The following is a 19,864-nucleotide window of genomic DNA, read 5'->3' as shown; positions in this document are numbered from 1 at the left end:
GCTCACCCATATAAAAACAAGTCTTTATTTTTAGATAAAATATTTTGATTAATGATTTTTACAGTGAAATTTTCCATTGGGGAAAATATTATTGCCCGTTTGACCAGTAAATGCAATTATCTACCAAGCATCCTTTTTCTAGGTCTTAGATTCGTGGTGTTCCAAACTCAACTCATCTCTGTCCCTTACCTTGATGCACCACAATACTTAAATTCATAAAGTATAAAAAACCTTATTGAAGGCAATATTATAAAGTTCACTTTTATTTTGTATTTTTAAAAATGTCACCTTTCTAGAATGTAAGCTTCTCAAGGACATGGATCTTTCTCTACATTAGTCGCTAATAAATCTCAAATACCTAGAACGGTACCAAGCACATAGTAGATGTTCAATTAATATTGGTTCAAGAATGCCACCTTCTACTAGAATATAGGCCCCTGAGGTCTACAATTTTGTCTGACTGACAGTTATATTCTAATGCCACAGTAGGCATTCACTAAATACCTATTGACTGACCAGCTGAATGGTAGATTGAATAAAATTATACCAGTACTAAAATACTGATAATGCAAAGGGAACATGGAGAAATATCCTCTCTTATCTCTAAGCAATAAATATGATTTACCAATAATCTATTTTATATAATTCACTTGTTAGATTATGATACAACTGGAAAAAAAATACACACACACACACACACACACATATATTTTTGATGTTGCACAATGACTGTGTTACCTTTTTACTAAGTTTTCCTGAAGACTGAATTAACTTAAAACACCAACTCGGTTATTAAGACAGGCTTAAAAAACATATTTGAGCTTTTAAAGTATGAAGTTTGCATTATTACAATTGTCTTCACCTTTTAGGGCAAATAAAATTTCAGATAAAAATCTAAAATTATCACTATGAAAAGCTTTTAAAATTCCAACAATACTAAAAGTAGAAAAGACCTCACTGAAGGTAATGTTGAGGTCTTAGCTATGTTTGCATGCATATGGTTGATGCATTGATGACTTTAATTATTATGAAAAGGATAATAATACCTGAATTCAGCATATGTTTTACAGAAATATTTTAGGAGTTTGAAATAGATGACCGAGCCATGCTATAGTCCAATCATTTCTTAATTATGAACTAATTCTGTAACCTCAGTTGTAATTCTGGGCGTAGTGCTTTGCTGATGTTTATTTTGTTAGTACTTATATAACAGCACCCAGGTGACATAAAACTTGGAGAAAGAATTGACACTATTTTGGTTTCCGTGTCATTACCATCCTTATCATAACAAAAGATTTTCGCTTTTTCTCTCTAATCCTCATTTCATCTTTCTGTGTTATATGTTTCCCTTTAGACGTAGCACAGTGAGCTCAGATTAATAAGAAAGTAGAGTCACAGTTTAAGATCATATTGATTCTGGAGAACAACTGAGGATGCTATGTTTTTTCCTTGAAGAATCGATAGGGTGGAAATCTAGAGGCACCATATGATGTCCTGAAGAAAAGTTCAGGGGGTCATGAAACCCAGGCTTTATACCCCCAGGAAACTGCCAAGTTTATGGATTCTCCTTCACCAGGGGGCCAGGTGATTCTTGAAGGTTAATATAATATGTTTGTTTGTTTGTTTGTTTTTTTGACATGATCTTTCTTTGCTTTTAAATTTTCACAAAAATGCTGTCCACTCCTATACTAAGTTTTCTTTATTTTTTTTTTTATCTTTCCCCTTAGGAATCACAAAGAGAATACTTTGAGATGGAAAAAAATATCTCAGAAAATTTGTCATTTTTTATAAGATGCTGATCTCCTGAATATTTCTCCAAGGTACGCTGCTGCATAGCAATCAGGGATATGGAGGGCTTTCCTGCTGAGTTAACATATTTCTGTTTTGATGGAAAAAAGTAAAAATTATAGTAATTTTGAGGGTCACTAACGCAACTATTCTACCTCATATGTTTAAACAGAAATACAGTATGTCAGCTCGATTATGGCTACTGCTGAATTCTTACCCCTGTTTAATAACAAGGAAGCTTTTACCAAGCAGTTAATCTTCTTTAACTAAAATAATTACTCTTAACAGTGTTGTCCTTTATTCAAAGGAGAATAGTTTGCTACTGATCTCTCTGATTAGTAACAGAAACTTCAGTTTACTGACAGTTAATTCTGGTCAGGATGTTAATGGAATTTATGAAGTAACAGTATAGGGGAAAAAAGCTAAAACACAACGTTTTTTCTTTCTATCTTTTTCAGCTACCCAGACATGTGTCCGATCTAAATAAGGAGACATCTTCAGAAATTCTTCACAAACACCCCCAAGAAAGCATAAAGTGAGGGTCTATGACCTTTGCCTTTGCAAACAAAAATGTGTAGATCTTCCCACTGACCAAAGAATGAAAATCTCATTAAAAACTTGTTTCAGAGAGATTGGAGCAGGGAGCAGGAAGTATCAGTAGAACTACCAAATTGTATATTCCTTGTATTACATGAATATAGTTATGTAAAATAAAATTTTGATATTATTATAACATGCGTATTATAGTATCCTTTTTTTATTCCTTTGCAAATAAATTCCATACAGAAATATGTGTAATAAAAGTAACCATTACTATATGACACAATTTCATTCTGCAAATTGTGTGATCAATGTAACTGTCTCATCAGGAAGAAATGGTCTTCTGTAGGATGCCAGATATCAAGCAACTCAATTGTTTTGTCTTTTTACGCTCAAAATAAAAACTGGACCACTATTTACTTACCTTTTACCAGGACTCACTCTTTCCCGGACATTTTCACTTTTGCAGATCTTCTCATCAATCTTGCGTCAGTGTTTGTCTTTATTTACAAAGATCTACACAGACACCTTATAGAGAGACTATATGAGTTTCATTAAAATGATCCATGAAAAATTGTTCTTGCTCTCAGGAGTTGAGATACTAATCCAAATACAGAGGATAGGTTAATATGCTCAAGATCTTGGTAATCCCAGCCAATTTTATACCAAATAAAAGACAATGCCATCCGTTTCTAAGGCAGATGAGTGAGGTCAAGATTAAGATTGTGGCCTCAGCCTGGCCATTGGTTTGGGAACCGTAACCACAGGCTGGATATTCAAAGACATAATCCTATACAGTGTATTTTGTAAATATTTGAATTTGTTTATTAAAATTAAGATATTTTATATAGCAACTCAGATTTCCAGATTCTGTTGAAAAATGTTGAGACCTAAAAATAGAAGCTGAACTCAGTACATCCTTCTTCCTGCTTCACACACTTGAGTTCTAAACTCTACTTCAGACACCATGTTTACAAAATCAAGAGAAATACTAGAGGTTCCAGTGATTGATAGCAGTTCAAGACTTATTTTATTTTGTTAGTATCTTGGAATTATGTTGACATCAAACCTGAGAATTTATACAGAACGTAAAGAACAAGACTTCTGTCCTCTAAAATAAATTATATTTAAGGTTCTGACACTAATTTATCAATATGTTTTGTGAGTGTATAAAAATGCAGAACCTTCTTTGTAGATGATTCTAGGCCCATCTAATGTTCTGTAAATGGTTTGACTTAGGAAGGAAAAGGATGGTAGAACAACCAAACTAGCCTCTACAAAACATTTCATTGTATTACCCTTCAGTTTGAGAGCCTTTAATGACTCATTATGGCCCAGTGCATAAAGACTTTAGATTTTTTTTGGTCCTCGCTATATCTCTCTGGTTTTATTTGCTAACATTTTTAGGTGACCTTATACAATAAAATGTGAATAAATGAATAATGAGAGTCATAAAAAGCCTCCATGCTTATTTGTTTTTTGTAATTCATAACATTTAAAAACAAACAGACTTAGTTCATATTATAGTTTAGCACTTATTAACTATGTAATCTTGAAGACTTAATTATGTGACTTTAACACTTCTGAACTCAGTTCATAATCTGGCTCACATAAGAATAAACTTGTATGAGAATAAATGTTCTCATCTCATCATCATATCTCCTTTTTCCAATCCATGCCATCTGCGATATTGCTCTTTTGGTAGTGTTATATTAGCTTAGAGCATCTTCCAGGTGGCTTAGAAACTTAATCACACCAAATATAAGATTTCGCATCCATCTCTATATGCTATTAACACCTACTGTCATAGAGTTTGGCTCACATAATTTACTATTTGTGTAATGTTTATAAATTTTTTTCCCTGCAACTGTGTTACAACTTTTGAAGGGCAATAGAAATGACTCAAATATGTATAAAAAAATACCCTAGATGGCAAAAATAACTGGCATTTCTATATCACTTTTTGATAAGCCAAGGGCTTTCAGATATGTTACCTGACTTGCTACTTTAAAAAATTTTTAAGGTGGGTAGGGTAGGTGTTATTTTTGTTATTCTAATTTTATATATGAATTCACATATTTCATAACTGAGTGACCCAAATGTAGATTTTTCTGCATATCATTTGAAACCAAATTTTAATTTATGCCATCTGGGCTCTGGATCCAGAGTAGTTCTACTACATCATATTGTCTTCTAAGGAACAAGTGTAGTGGTAGGTTTATGGTTGATTGTGAGAATGAAAGTCCATTGTTTGTTGATTTATAAAACATAAGATAGATTTTAGGATATAGACAATCTTTTCTTCATAGCGATTTACAAATGTGGCTATTTTCAAAATTATCACTATCTGTAGTTATAATAAATAAAACTACTCTAATTTAGAGGCAAAGGGTGAGACACTTTATTTATCTGGGTTTTACAGACAGCCCCTGATACATGTCTTAAGATTATTCAGTAGTTAAATATAGTAGTTAGATAGCCCAAGAATCTATCCATTCTTAGAGTGGCACGCCCTAGTTTTTCACCCATTAGTGCCACATTTCTGACCCCAGAAAGTACTTGAGTTTGCTACATCTGCTAAACATACTGTCTACGAGTTATGTTTTACTCTTGGAAACTTTTTCTCATGACCCATTCTCAAGTATATTATCTTTCAGTAGTCTCCAGGATTCAGCTCTATTACATATGGTCTCTACTTAATGGATTCTGTCTCTTGTATCCCCGGTAATATTTTCAAGTTAATTATTTGTAGTGTAGTGACATTGCAATGAATAAAAAGTCTACAAGGTGAAAAACAAAAGGTGCTCACAAATAAATGGCCAACCGGATGATGGGTCTGAAATATATGCCTCATGAAGGTACGATCCTCGTTATATTTATTTTACAAGGTCATAGATAATGGATCTGTACTACTGTAGTCATAGAGAGGACATGATATAACCCGGGAGAGAAGCAAATGGATCTGAGTGCTGGAGATTGCTCATGTGAAAGGAAAGGTCGGAATACTGATAGGTCATTTACTGGATGGCTAAGCTGTCAGAACCAAGGTAGTTCTATACAGATGTACTGGGACTGATTTAGGTTTATTCACCTACCTTTCTAGCAGGTGAAAAGGATGCAAACACACTTAATCTTTATATTGATTATCAGCCCATAAAAGAAAAAGAAAGAAAAAAAAAGATTCAGGAGTTTGTGGCACATGATTTCTGTCTAAGTCTAACATGTTTTCTTAATGTGATAATTGTATCCCTTCCTATTCATATGGGTTAGTGGTTCTCAAACTTTAATAAGCCTTAGAATCACCTGGAGAACTTGTTAAAAAATAAATTTCTGTATCTCCTCTCAAAGTTTCTGATTTAACAGGCATTAGTTGGGACCAGGGAATTGTATTTCTAACAAGTTCCCAGGTGATGCTAATGCTGCTGGTCTGTGAGTAACACTGATACAGATAAGAAGAGGTATTAGTGAAGCAAATCCTTGGGTAGCCTTTATTAAAGAACTGTTTCAGATTATCTGCTTTAACCTGATTCCTCTACCATCATAAAATATTCTCATGATGCTAATACACCTTGCTGGAGTACTGATAACTGTCAAGAATGCGTAAGAAACTTTATTTGAGCTCTATTTTTTTTAATATAAAGTAATATTTGCAAAGAATTTTAAAATGTAATCATAACATAAAGCTGATATAAAGCCTATAATGGTAAGCAGCAATCCCCTAGCCCATTTTCCTCTCCTTGTAAATTCTTAAAACCCAGGACAACAATGTCAATCTTTTATCTTTATCCTGTTATATGCATCCATATTCTAGATAACATGTGTGTATTACTGATACTTGATTTTTCTTTCATTTTGCTTTTATATGTTGTTTTCCTGTTATAGAAAATGTGTATTTAACTGTCTTTCTTCATCCTTGTCCTCAACCTCTGTTATAAACAACAGTTTTAGTTAAACCAATATTTAGGTAATAGTATTCAAACCTAAATCAAATAGTATGCTACAATTATACTTTCTTTCTTGTACAGTGGTTTGGTTTTTTTTTTTTCCTCTCTCTAACCTTATTAATTGTCCCAATTTTCACTTGCCTAGATTTTTATGCATGTCTCATTAATTCACCCCAACCTCTTCAAAAGAATTGTAAGTCTCCTTTCCAGGCATTTTCAAAAATAGGCAAAAAGTAAATTTGTCTATTTGATTTATGTGTATGGGTATTTTTGCAGAACCTTTCTAGGGCTGCTTTCCAACCCCCTTGCATATTCAGAGCTGGATGATCTCTAGGCTTGCTGTCATTTTGCTATTTTCCTTCCTTCTTTGTTTCTGGCTCTCTTGCTTTTTTGTTTTTGTTTTTGTTTTTTAATCTTAGTAGGGTTCCTTTGGCCCTAATATTCCACACTTTTTCTTAATTATTCTGTGCTTGCTATCCATTTTTACTTTCCAAGAGCTCATTTTTAAAAAAAATTTATGAATGTTTTATTTTTAATTCTTTTTATTTCTGTTTCTATGGAGGAACTTTTTCTTAAAGCTCTCTGAGGGAGTTGAATTTAGATATTTAGATTGGGTGGAGTATTTTTCTAAGCCTTAAATTGCCTCTTTCCTTGAAGTTTATTATATCTTGTATTTATTTTGGCCTCTGAATTTTATGTCTCAGGTTCTCCCAAATGCTTGGTAATCCTTGGCTACCTGTTCATACTCATAAGTGAAGTAGTGAAAAAACTACTACAAAGATTTATGGGTTGAGGAAGACTTCCCCATACAAGCCTGTGTTTATACCTGGAAGCAGTCCATATCTGTTTCAGTTATCCAGAGTTTAAGTGGATGGCAGCTTTCTGGGAGCCATGTGAAAGCAGACAGCTTTGGTTAACAATGCCTGGTACACAGACTTATGTGGAACCTTGATTTGCATTACTGGTTGGCATCCTTGTTTTTAGTGGCTTCTAGTAGCCTGAAAACATACTTCTCTCATTTCAAATCCACTGCTCTATGGGTTGGGAGCATAATGGATGGGCCTCAGAAATCACTTAGTTGTTGGAATTGGGAAGAGAACCCAGGAGAGTCTAATTGCCCCATATACAATTGTCAATCGTTTTGTTGTAATCTTCATCCTCATCCTCAGAAATACCCGATGCCTCCAATTTTAAATATTTTCAAAATTCACTGGCATTAAAAAATGCTTCCTTCCCTGTAATTCTTAGCCATTTACAAAAACTGTGTCAATTCAACTATCTGCTTTCTTGATTCATCTGATGCTTTACTGTCATTTTCATAGAGTTTCTGCAGAAAGCAACAATTAACTCTCTTGTTCAATTGGCTTTGTATTACCAGTTGCTAAAACTTCTCATATCAAATGAATCAAAATAAGAGAAATAAAATGCCCCTGGTAAGATTGGAGGAGGTCATAGAGAAGACATGACCAGTGCTTGACTCTCAAGCTGGATCATTGCAATTGGAGGGTCCTTACCTCTCCCTTGTCCTTCTACCATCAACCCCACACCAGGAGCTGTTTAAAGGGCATAGCCCAAAGAGAATAAGTGTTGTTTAGACCACTTGGACTGAATATATCCTGAACTGAACCCAGTTAAGGGATCCATGTAAACTTTTAAGATTTGATGGTGGCATACAGAGATCTGCATGTCTTGAGGCACACAAGATGAGCCTCTTATGTAAGTTCCTTGCATATCAAAACACACCCCCTACCATCCGGAGTGGCTCACTTTTTTCTTCAATCCCTTCTTGCCTTCTGTGTATGCACCCAATTGGCAAGCCAGCTAGGAGTCCCAAGAAGTGGTCTTTGGGAATGAGGCAGTTGCAGGGAAATTTGCACGTTGTGTGTAGACCACTATGTGAGGAGGAGTGGCTTGTGTTTTAGATGCTGTGGACCACTGCACAAGCACAAGAATGCCTGAAAATACTGGCTTGTCTGATGTGAATGTTTAGGGAAGTGCATGTAGTGCACTGTGACAGAGAAAGAAGAATGGCTGCTGCAGTGAGCTGGCCTCTGCCATGGGCAGTGCAGTGGCCACCTATGTCCAACTGGAGTTAGAGAATTGGAAGAAGATCTGAGTTTGGAGAAAGATGTGTGGTGCCCACTACTCTCCTAGCTTTGAGGCTGTCAGGCAATGTGGGAGAGCAGGATAATAAGTTGGGAGGCCATTTTGCAAAGCTAGGAGGGCCTGAGCTGCATGGATTAAAGCAAGGGCTTCTGACAAAGCCTGCTTGTGATTCTAGGAGGTGTAATCCCTTGGGAAGGGAAGAGGGCAAAAAAGAGGCTAATGTCATGATTGACAGTAAAACAGACAAAATGCCCCATGTGCCTGACCTGTAATCTAGAGGAAAGCAGAGACACAGCAACAGCAACCCCAGCCAGTGGGACTTCCCCCAATTAAGGAAATGTTGTTGATGAGAGAATATACTCCTGCTGAGCTTATTGATACAGTTGCCAGATTCTACCAAAAGGCCAGGGAAAGTGTTCACATATGGTCAGTATGTCTTTGGTGTGGGGGGCAGGAAATGTAGCATTTCTCTGACCAGGCAGGAGGCAGAGAAGATGAGCAAAGCATCACTGCACACTCTACCCTCTGGCAGTGTCTGCATGGTGCTCTCAGGGGAGATCAAGGGACTCACTCCTTTATAGGTTGGATTTTCTAACCTGTAGAAAGGCTTCATCCAATGAGACAATCTCCCTGTGCATGTGAGAGCCTGGAATTGGAATCTATAGAGGAGGTACAGCAAACACATAGGGAGTTGAGAGTGGGATAGGCCCCAATCAGGCCACATTCATTACAAGAATCAAAGCCAAGATTCTCCAGTCCACTGCCAACATTTGGTATGTAACATTGATATCCATGCTGAACCTAATCCTGGGACAAGACATTTATGACATTGTGCAATCCATTACTGATCTGGGGGAAACTGACAAATCCCAGGAATACTGTGAGAAAGACCCAGAGACAGAGAGGAAACTTGAAACCCAGAAGACTATCTCAGTCAGTTAGCTATAAAATGTTTGATGAGAATAACCCAAAAACAAATGTAGTTTGACCTCATTGCTGCTGGGTTGGTTGGTCAGTCTGTGGAAAGCCTTAAAACATGAACAACAGTTCAGATCTGCCCCCACTTGCACCTACTACCCCTAATGCTCCACCAGCTCCAGCAGAGGCCTCAGGGATACAGTTCTATTTGGAGTGGTGGCCCCCATGCTCCAGGTGTAGGAGCCAAAACAGCCCCCAGGCAAAGGCTGTTGGAGGCCATCCAAAGCCTCATGTTGAGTGTATTATGCATGGGATCCCCAGAAATAAAAGGTAATGGGTCTAGTTGATAATGAGATGGATATTTTCTTATACATAGTAACCCTCAGAAGTTTTCTCATTCCCTAAGTGGTTATGGAAGGCAAATGGTTGAGGTCAGGAAGATCCCTTTGCACTATAAATTGGATTTTCTTTACCCCTCACCTATTCTCCTGCTCAGAGAATGAGATTTTTTTTTTTATTTCTCTTATTTATTTATTTCTCTTATAAGGTCAAACTCCACAAAAACCTTTATGGGTGAATTCTACCTCTGGGTTAGACCAGTCAGACCAATGCTGAGGGATAACACCAACTGGGATCCAGTAAGTCTACCAATTCACATAAAGATTGGTAACTGTCAACATAAATTTCCTGGGGTATGGGGGGAGCCTGGGTGGCTCAGTTGGTTAAGCATCTGACTTTGGCCCAGGTCATGATCTCGCGGTTTGAGGGTTCGAGCCCTACATTGGGTTCTGTGCTGACATCTCAGAGCCTGGAGCCTGTTTCAGATTCTGTGTCTCCCTCTCTCTCTCTGCCCCTTCCCCTCTCATGCTCTGTCTCTCCCTGACTCAAAAAATAAATAAACTACAAAAAAAAATTGCCCAGGGACATAAGTAAATAAGAGAAATCCAAGCACTGTACCAAGTTGCTGTTGTATGCCCTGTCCACAGTGCTTTCAACAACCTGGTAAGATCAGTAAAAAAGCCAACAGCTCATGGCTGATGACCATGGACTACTGAGAATTGAATAAAGTAGTGTTCCCAATCCATGTGGCTGTGCCCAAAATTGACACCATCTTGGATAACTTGGCCACAGTCCTAGGAGTATATCATAAAGTACTGGGCTTAGCAATGTTTTCTTTCCAGTGTACTCCTAGCTGATGAATCACAAGATGAATTTGCCTTCATGTGGGAAGGGCAATAGTGGACTTTTAAAGTGCTTCCTCTAGGCTATCAGCACAGGCCCACAATATGTCATGGGATGACAGACCAAGCTCTGTTCCTGTTCTCCTTTTCCACTCAGTGAAATGGGCTCATTACATTGATGATATAATGTTAACAAGTGAAGACTTTCCTCTGTGGCAGGACACTATGCAGATTTTGCTGGAACACCTGCAAGGGAAAAAATAGGTGGTGAATCCACATAAAATTCAAGGCCCAGGTACCACCATAAAGTTTCTGGGAGTCATCTGGTTAGATATGATATATGTTATCCCAGAATCTGTGATTGAAAAGCCTATCCAATCCCTTAAAACATGAAAGAGGTACAAGCCTTTGTAGGGATTTGGCAGTTTGGAAAGGTGTTTATTCCCCACATGGCCCAGTTTCTCCATCCCTTATACTACCCGGTAAATAAAAGGCATGTATAGGACTGGGCATCAGAGCAACAATCCTCCTTTGAGAAGGCAAAACTATTAGTGAGGCAGATTAAAGCTCTGGGCATCTCCCAAACAGGGCTGCCATTTGAGTTAGATGTATCTGTGGCTCTAGAAGGTGTGAGTTGGACACTATGGCAGAGAAAACAGGAGAGTGCTCTAGGATTTTTGACACAGCTCTGGAAGGGAGTGGAAGCCTCATATAACCCCCCTTCCCGCTCCCACCCCCCACCACCCGGGTCAATAACTTCTAGCAGCATTCCTCCAGAAAGAGCCTCTCACAAAGGAACAGCACATTGTGTTAAGAACTTTCCTTCTATCAAAGGATGGATTGAGAATATGTTTAATTGACCCACTTCTGCCTTGGCTCAAACTTCCAGATTGACTAAGTGGCATGCCTGATTACAGCAGAGGAGCACCCTGTCTACCAGCCCACTGTCTCTAGGAATGCAGATGCTACTAGGCTATGCAGAGGATGTAGATCCTCCAAGTGTCCCTGCCCCTATTCCTCTGTTGGCCTCTAGGACCAGTAGAGAGGGAACAGGGGAAACTCCCAGTGATTGATCCAGTCAGGGCAATCTAGCCACAGAGATTGCAGTTGCTATTCAGCAGAACGCTGACACCATCTGGATGGACATAGAAATGAACCACAGTAGCCAGTGAACCAGTTAACCAGTAGGCTAACTCACAGCAGTTTGGCTGGTGATCACTTACGAGGGTTGGCCTTTAACCCTTTGCACTGACAGTTGTTGCGTTGTTCTAAAGGGATTAACCCTTTAGCATGGACAATGGGAAGCTGAAGGGTGAATGATCATGAATATGCCTTGTGGGGTCAGGTTATGTGGAAACACATTTAGGTTTACCTGCAACAGCCTGAGGCAAACCTCATTGTCTTCCAAGTCTAGGATCCTAGAGGCTCTAATACCCCCTGACAATCAGCAAGTTGATGCCCTAGCTAAGGTGTAAGCTGTAAACTGACTCTACAGTAGATACAGCAGATTGGTTGTATAGAAAAAGCAACCACCATAGTTCCTAGGTGGGATGGTATATTGCCAACGATGATGTATTGGCCTTGAAATACAGTAACTTGTTTAATGCAGTAGCAGCATGTTCTGTATGTGCTAAACAATGCCTTAGGCAACTGCCAAAGGAGTCTGGGGCAGACTTCCCAAACATCATTCCCAAACAGTGAGATATTAGCAAGTTGATTATATTGGCCTTCTCCTTCCAAGTGAGGTTTCTAAATATACCTTAGTATGTGTGGACACTGCCTCTGGCTTAATGCTAGCTTCTCACTGTCGCTGTGCAAACCAGGCTAGCACCATTAAAAGATTAGAGAAACTGGGTGTCATGTTTGGATGCCTTCATTGAGTAGATGGTGATTGTGGGTTACATTTCAAAGGTTGTAATGTGCAAGATGGAGTAAAAGATCATGGCATTAAATAAAGATTTCACCTCCTTTATAACCCCGGAACAGCAGGGTTGGTAGAAAGGGAAAATGGACAATGAAAGCAGCAAATCATGTTTCTAAAAGCCATCAACCTCTCTTTCTCCGAGGCCAAGTAGGCATATTCTGTTTCTCAATGGTATAGTCATTTGACTCTCATCTTTGTTTCCTCCATTGGCCTGAAAGATGTTGTAGCACACATAGAAGTCCTTAGTATACTCACCCAGAAAGCCTTAAAATAAGCTGTCCTCTGTAATAGTATGGCCTTGGGCATTATTACCGTCTTGCAGGGAAGTGCCTGTGCCATTATCCAAACACAATGGTGTGTGTTCACATACCTGATGCGACTGCTAACCTCTGTTTATTAAATCACATGAAGTTACAAGTAAACATTCTGAGTAATCTAACCTCCAGCTTAGAGGAATCAGTAAATCAATGGTTGTGATCATGGGGCTCTTGGTAGAAAGAAATTTTTCCTTATTTTGGCAATCATTATCTTAACCTACGTTTTCACTTCTGTGTGCCTATATTGTTGCTGTTACCTCTCCCTCAAATGCAGCCAGATACCCACCAAATGAGCCAGTTGCTGACTATGCTAATAAAACCCTTGCTGACTGCTTTGGGTACATTGGAGAAGAGGGGAAATATGTTAGATTGTAAGAGCTGTTCGAGATGGGTGAAGTGCTGGAGGAGGTCATCATGAGAACATGACCACTGGCTGACGGGAGAACGGGACCTGAGCACCTCACCCCTCCCTTGTTCTTGGAACGAGCATTCTACCTATTAGTCCTACAATAAGAGCTATTTTTAAAAAATAGCTTTGAGAAAATAAGGTGTTGTTTAGACTATTGGACTGTGTATGTGACTAAGACCAATTAAGGCCTCTATATAAACTTTGAAGATTCCGGTGGGTCTGTGCAAGGACCTGCTTGTCTTGTGGCACCCAAGACAAGCCTTGTATATAAGATCCCTTGCTTAATATCTGTGTCCCCTACCAAACTGGAGTGGCCTGCCTCTTTCCTTTGTCTCTCCTTGCCCTCCATGTTTAGGACCCGTTTGTGAACCAACATGTAACCAGTGAGAGTTTTGCAATTTGAAGTTTGCTCAAGAATATCTCCAGGTTTGATGCCAAAACTGATTTTGAAACTATCTATTTTAATCTGAAAGTGATGCTTATAATTTGGTATTATCTAAATCCCTGTAAGAGATTTTCATTACTGCTCAGTATTTATTGTAAATGCAAGTTTGAGACAAAACATGAGTTTTGTATTTTATTTTTTTTAATTTAAAAAAAATATATTTTTATTTATTTTTGAGAGAGAGACAGAGCATGCTGGGGGAAAGGCAGAGAGAGAGGGAGACACAGGATACGAAGCAGGCTCCAGGCTCTGAGCTATCAGCAAAGAGCCCAACATGAGCTTGAACTCACAAACCATGAGATCATGACCTGAGTTGAAGTCAGATGCTCCACCAGCTGAGCTACCTAGGAGCCCCTAACTTTTGTATTTTAAAGTTATTTGATTATTTAAAACTTCTGATTACTAGCTGAGTTTTGGTAAACTTTCCAATTATTAAATCAATATCAATTAAGAAAATGCATGATATTTTTTCTAATGTTTGCTGTTATAATCATGAATTTTTTCCAAAATTCTTTTTTCCTATTTTCTTCTATTTTTACTGTACTCTTTTCTCTTAATTTCCCCCTAACTTTTTTTCTTGTCACTCCCCTTTTAAAATTTATCCTTATTATTCTTAATATTTTATATAAACTCATCACCATCCTTATATATTTATTCCTCTATTATTTTCATTTTCTTGAAATCACCACTCTAGTAACAAATCACTTTAAATATATAGATGATAGTCATCTGATTTGTCAAATTTTTCTTCTGATTTTAAGTACTTTTTTAATGTTAAGCTCCATTTTTATCCTTCCAAACAAGTGGACCCTTTAGAAACTATAAAGATGAGTGGGGATAATTTTTCATAAGCACAGTTGTTATAAGTTGCACTGTTTCAAACTAAGAAATAAGACATTTTATTTTCTTTGGAAACCCTCTTAGAATAAAATGCCCCCACTGAAATTATTCATCTTTTGTTTTATATAAATTGAAACTTTACATTTTTTCTCTCCATTCTGTAGATGTAGTATTTATTTCAAAAGTAAACCAAGTAAAAGAAAAATGGTATGTGAATGTGAAAACATTTATTTTACATTAAGTTGAGTATGAAGACTGTGAAAATAAATATCATTGAAAACATTTGTTTCTTGTTACCAAAAATAAATACCAAAAAAGAAGTAGTTTCAGCAATGTACACAAATATAATTTTCAAGTTGACATTGGAACATACTGAGTTTTACCAAAGCAAAAAACATATGTTGTGACTATAGTTGTTGAGTAGGTGATAATTTCAACTACAAGTATAACCACGCACCATACTTTAGCAGAAATCTAGACGAGAGACAGTATTAATATTTGTTGAGACCACAATTTTGGTCTTAACAGAACTGGTTCAAATTCTAACTCTAGTACTGTGGTTTAATTCAAGTTATTTTAGTTCTCTGGGCCTTACTTTAATTGGCAGAAAAATTCAGGTTTACGACCAAAGACTGTCATGAAGATTAAACAATCGTTAGTACAAAAATTATTTAGCATCATGTCTGGCTCCTAGTGAGTATTCAGTGAATGGTTGCTAATAAGGCCATTCAAAAATACTTGATCAAAATGAATGAAACTGTACAAATCACAAACAAAATGAATTCCACTTAATACCATTACTAGTATTATGCTCCAAGGAGGTGATACATGGAGTTACTAATGTCTCTGGATGAAATAAAATAGGAAATGGTAGGGGTTGTGGATGATACATGCTCTCATTTTTAAAGCTGGAAAATGATTTTAAAACGTATATTAACCTTGTCACTAGTAATAGCTTTCTTTTCAGGATACTCAGAAGAATCACTTACTCAACAAATATTCTTTGATTGCCTATTATGTGCTCCGCTGTGTTTACCTACCATGTAAAAGGAAGTACGTCGTTTTTATGCTCTGAATGCTTTCCTTTTCCACAGACATTTCCACTGGGCCTGGGAGAAGGGCAATTCTATGCATGGACAGATGGTTTGAGAAGAAAGGACTGGCATGACTATGAAAGCATTCAGAAAGAGGCTATGCGCTCAGGTATGAAGTTCAGTGTAAGCCAAAGTGCTCCTTTACTTACTGCAGTGTCTCATTTGTCACTTAGAGTCTTGAATTCACATTTCTTCTGCATACAGTAAGGTATGTCTCATGGGGCGTTAGAGGTCAACACTGGACAGAATTAAAACAATTTCACATTTCTGAGAGAAAACAAATGAATAGTCTTTACAATATCAGCTGAAGAAGTCATACAAGTTTTAGAAATCTAGAATATTTCTTATTTCCAGACTGTTTTTTAATAATTTCTGGGGATATCTTAAGATTTATCAGTGAGACTTGACTTGGCTGATATCTTTCTTGAACTTGGTTTGCTTGTTAGGGCTGATGTATGTTTAACAGTCCACAATATTGAAGAGGTACCACAATTCTAGAACTTGGCAGGGTACAGTCAGTTGGTGGATCACATGAGCTAGATAGACATAGAGAAAACATTTTAGTTCTCAGAAAAAAAGTAATGGAAAATAAGTCTTTGTAGAAGGACAGTAAAATTAGGTTATGGGAAACAGGGATTCAGAAAGGTATATAATTAGAAATCAAGTGAACATGACTAACATATGGTAGGTAGTCCATACACTTTTACTCAACTGGAGGAGCTCTGTTTTTTTTCATAGTGATCATGTCATAGAACTAGGGAAGCCCTTATTTGGTAAAGACAACTGAGCAGCACTGAGACACTGCATTCCAAGTCAAATCAGCAGCAAAACTATGACCACGCACAGTATGAGGCCCTCCTGGTCAACCTTCCTCATAGATCATCTCATCAGGAAAACCGGAGTGGGACTATTTAAATAGCTGTGAAATTATGTAGGCAGTGACATGTTCATTGCTCTGGATTAGAGCAAAGAATTATAATCTTTCACTTTCTTCTTCCATCCCTTTTCTCCAAATAAAGCTCCTCTCTACCCCCAACTTCATTAAAGCTGCTCATCCTGAGAATGTTCTCTATTTGTCAGAGAACCAAGCTCTTTCAGCTCTCATTGACTCCCCATCTTGCCCATTACCTCATGAATGGTCATGAAAGTGAGTTCCTTACCAGTATCCTCACTTTTCCAGCTCTCTTATCTTTTCCTTCTGTTTTCTCAATGATCCCTGTATTAATCCAACCATCTGTTCCTCCTTCTAACTTCAGAATGCTGAAAATTTTTGGAGATATTCACATAATTTAAATAACTTAAACTTCAATTTCTTGAATAGATTTTATACTAGGTATTTTACATATGAATTTTGTTTAAACCTCATAATTACTCTCATAGGAATTATCCCCAATTTGTAAAAAAAAAAAAAAAAAGAAAGAAAAGAAAAGAAAGAAAAGAAAAGAAAAGAAAAGAAAAGAAAAGAAAAAAAATATGAAACTGGGTCCTGAACAATTTATTAAATATTACCCAAGGTCAAACAGTTAATAGTTTGCAAAACTAGATTAAAAATCAGGTCCTATCTTGCTTTATTACACCTCATTGTCAGACGTTGAATAATAATATTTGGGCAATGTGGAGTAGTGACAAGGCACATATGTGAGGAAGAGATGCACCTGGGTTCATATTCTATCTTTTCTGTACATGAGCTATGTAAGTGGCAAATCAATTTATCTTTCTGATGTTATACTTTGCAGAATTGTTGTAAGGAATACAGATAATATTCCTAAAGTACTTGGCCAATTATTTAAATATATTATAAACTCAGCTAATGATAACTATAGTTATTAATTCATCTAAATTTCCTTCACTTGATTTCGTATGCCTAGCCTTCACTTGTGCTGATGTGTTTTGGATAAAAATCCAGTAGCTCACATTTATCTCTACTTCATATCATTCTTTCTACCTCCTGTATACGCATGTTATTTATGTCTTCATCTTACTTGGGCCAAAGGAAAGTTGGCCTACAAAGAAAATTGTAATATAACATTTTCTAAACCATAAATTTTATATGGAATTAGAAAACTTTTAAATGATGAGGTGCTATATGATTTGCTGGAAGGTACATGACAATTGAAATAGACTAAAATTCATAATTTTTAAAATTGTATGAAATATAACATAAATAAAAAGACTACATATACACACAAATATGCAAGTAGGTACATACATAGTCAAACATCTCTGTTTTTAATATCTAAATCAAGGAAAAGGATCATCTGTGCAGGTTTTCATTAACTATTTATTTATAACTAAACAAATAACTGTTGCATTTTTCTTGTGTTGAGGCTTAATCTAAAAATTGAAACATAATGTCTGACTTTCTTCTTTTATGCAAACTATTTTTCAGTTTCATCCCTGTCCTTGTGTGTAATTCTATTTGATTTATTTCTATTGTTGTTTAATTTTCTACAATATTCTGCTCTTCATTAGCATTTGGGAGTTTCTGGGTTTTGGTCATTATATATAATGTTGCTCTAAATATTTTTGTATATGGTTCTGGGGTACAGGTTAATTACATTAAGAAATAATTGACCTTTTTCAAAATTGAATTATCCATTCTATGACATATATGATATTTACTTGCTGTTTATGTTATCTTTAGAGACGTGTTCATAATTTTACCCTCACGTATTTTCAGTTATTCCAGAAAACCAATGTTATATGGATATTGTACATGTTATTGATTTTATTGAAATTCCACATTGTTTGTAGCTGGTATATAGAATGTTAATAAATTTTAATATTTACTTGAACTTGAAAACTTTCTAAACCTTCTATTAATTATAATTATTTAACTATAGGTTAGCTTGAATTTTCAACATAGATAGGTCATAATATCTACAAGTGATGACAGTGCTTAATTTTTTTTCCCTTTCATTCTAAATCTTATAATTTTTCTTCTGTTTGTTTATCTACTTACTGTCTTTGCTTGATATCCCAGTGTAACGGTAAATAGTGGTTTTGGGTGGCAAATCTTGACTTGTTCTAATTCTGACTGTAACAAATTAGATACTTACTTTAAGATTTTATCTATTTAATTAAAATACACTTTATTATGATTGCTAAGCCTTCTGGAGCTAGTTTGGTGAGAGTCTGGTATATTTTTGTTTAAACCTAAGTGAATATTGCTTTCATCAAGTTTTTTTGTTTGCATCTATTGAAATAGATAACAAGATAAATTTTCTCCTTTAATCTGTTATTTGGGTAAATCATTTCTATTTATTTTGTAATGGAAATCAAATTTCCAATTCTACCCTAAATCTGTCTTTTTATTTATTAGGAGATTTGGTTTGCTAATATTTTATTCAGCATTTTTGAGCCTTTATTCATGAATGAATATTGGACACAAGTGTTTTGTTTTCTCATGGAGGTTTTGGTAACAACATAATGATAGCTTCATAAGTTACTGGAATAATACTTCTATCTTTCTACACTTTGTAATTGCTTGTTGCATATAAGAATTACATAGTTGTTGATAATTATGGAAAACTTGTTTGTGAAACTAGCTGGACCTGGACTTTCTTGGAGCAAAGAATGTAACTACTAGGTTAAACTTTTAAAATAGTTATAGCAGTAGTTGATTGTCTATTTCTCCTGGAATTAATTGTATTTTTCTGTCAATTCTTCCATTACTTCTAAGTGTTCATATTTATTAACAACTTTATTCAAAATGTCTTCAAATACTTCATAATGTCTGCAATGCCTAAATTTATGTTGCCTTTTTCTCTCAAATATCATTTGTACTTTTTTTCATTTCTTCTTAACCTATTAAACCAGGAACTTGTCAATTTTATCAATCATTTCAAAAACCAGTTTTTTACTTTGTTTATCTTATCTTTCATATTTTTCTCATTGATTTACAGCCTTATATGTATTATTTCTTTTCTTTGACTTTATTTCTCTACTATATTTTTTTAATTTATAAAAAAATTAAATGTTTTTATTTCTGAGAGAGAGAGAGATAACATGAGCAGGGGAGGATTAGAGAGAGAGGCAGACACAGAATCTGAAGACAGGCTCCAGGCTCTGAGCTAGCTGTTAGCACAGAGCCCGACCCGGGGCTTGAACCCACAAACTACGAGATCCTGACCTGAGCCGAAGTCAGACGCTTAACTGACTGAGCCACCCAGGCGCCCCTCTAATTTTTAAAAATAGATTTATAGCCCCTTAATTTCAGCCTCTCTTCTCCTCTAGACCACACATTTAGGACTCTAAATTCCCTTCTAAGTACCACTTTAAGTACATAGCACTGCTCGTGGTCCAGTGTTTTATGTTTATTTTTTATGTTTGTTTTTTATGTTTTACTTATATTTTAG

General features: G+C 36.2%; 1 protein-coding gene across 1 annotated transcript in view; it reads left to right on the top strand.

Annotated features, from left to right (window-relative positions):
- GALNTL6 (polypeptide N-acetylgalactosaminyltransferase like 6) overlaps nt 1-19,864 on the top strand; it is a 1,147,170-nt gene that overhangs the window by 384,563 nt on the left and 742,743 nt on the right. The window contains exon 2 of the mRNA XM_077779662.1: nt 15,507-15,615. Coding sequence (XP_077635788.1) covers nt 15,507-15,615 — 109 coding nt within the window. The remainder of the gene's footprint in view (nt 1-15,506; nt 15,616-19,864) is intronic.

This window comes from Crocuta crocuta, unplaced genomic scaffold (genome assembly GCF_008692635.1).
Source record: "Crocuta crocuta isolate KB4526 unplaced genomic scaffold, BGI_CrCroc_1.0 scaffold158, whole genome shotgun sequence".
In the NCBI taxonomy this organism is placed as follows: Eukaryota; Metazoa; Chordata; class Mammalia; order Carnivora; family Hyaenidae; genus Crocuta; species Crocuta crocuta.
This window is presented reverse-complemented; position numbering and strand designations above follow the sequence as displayed.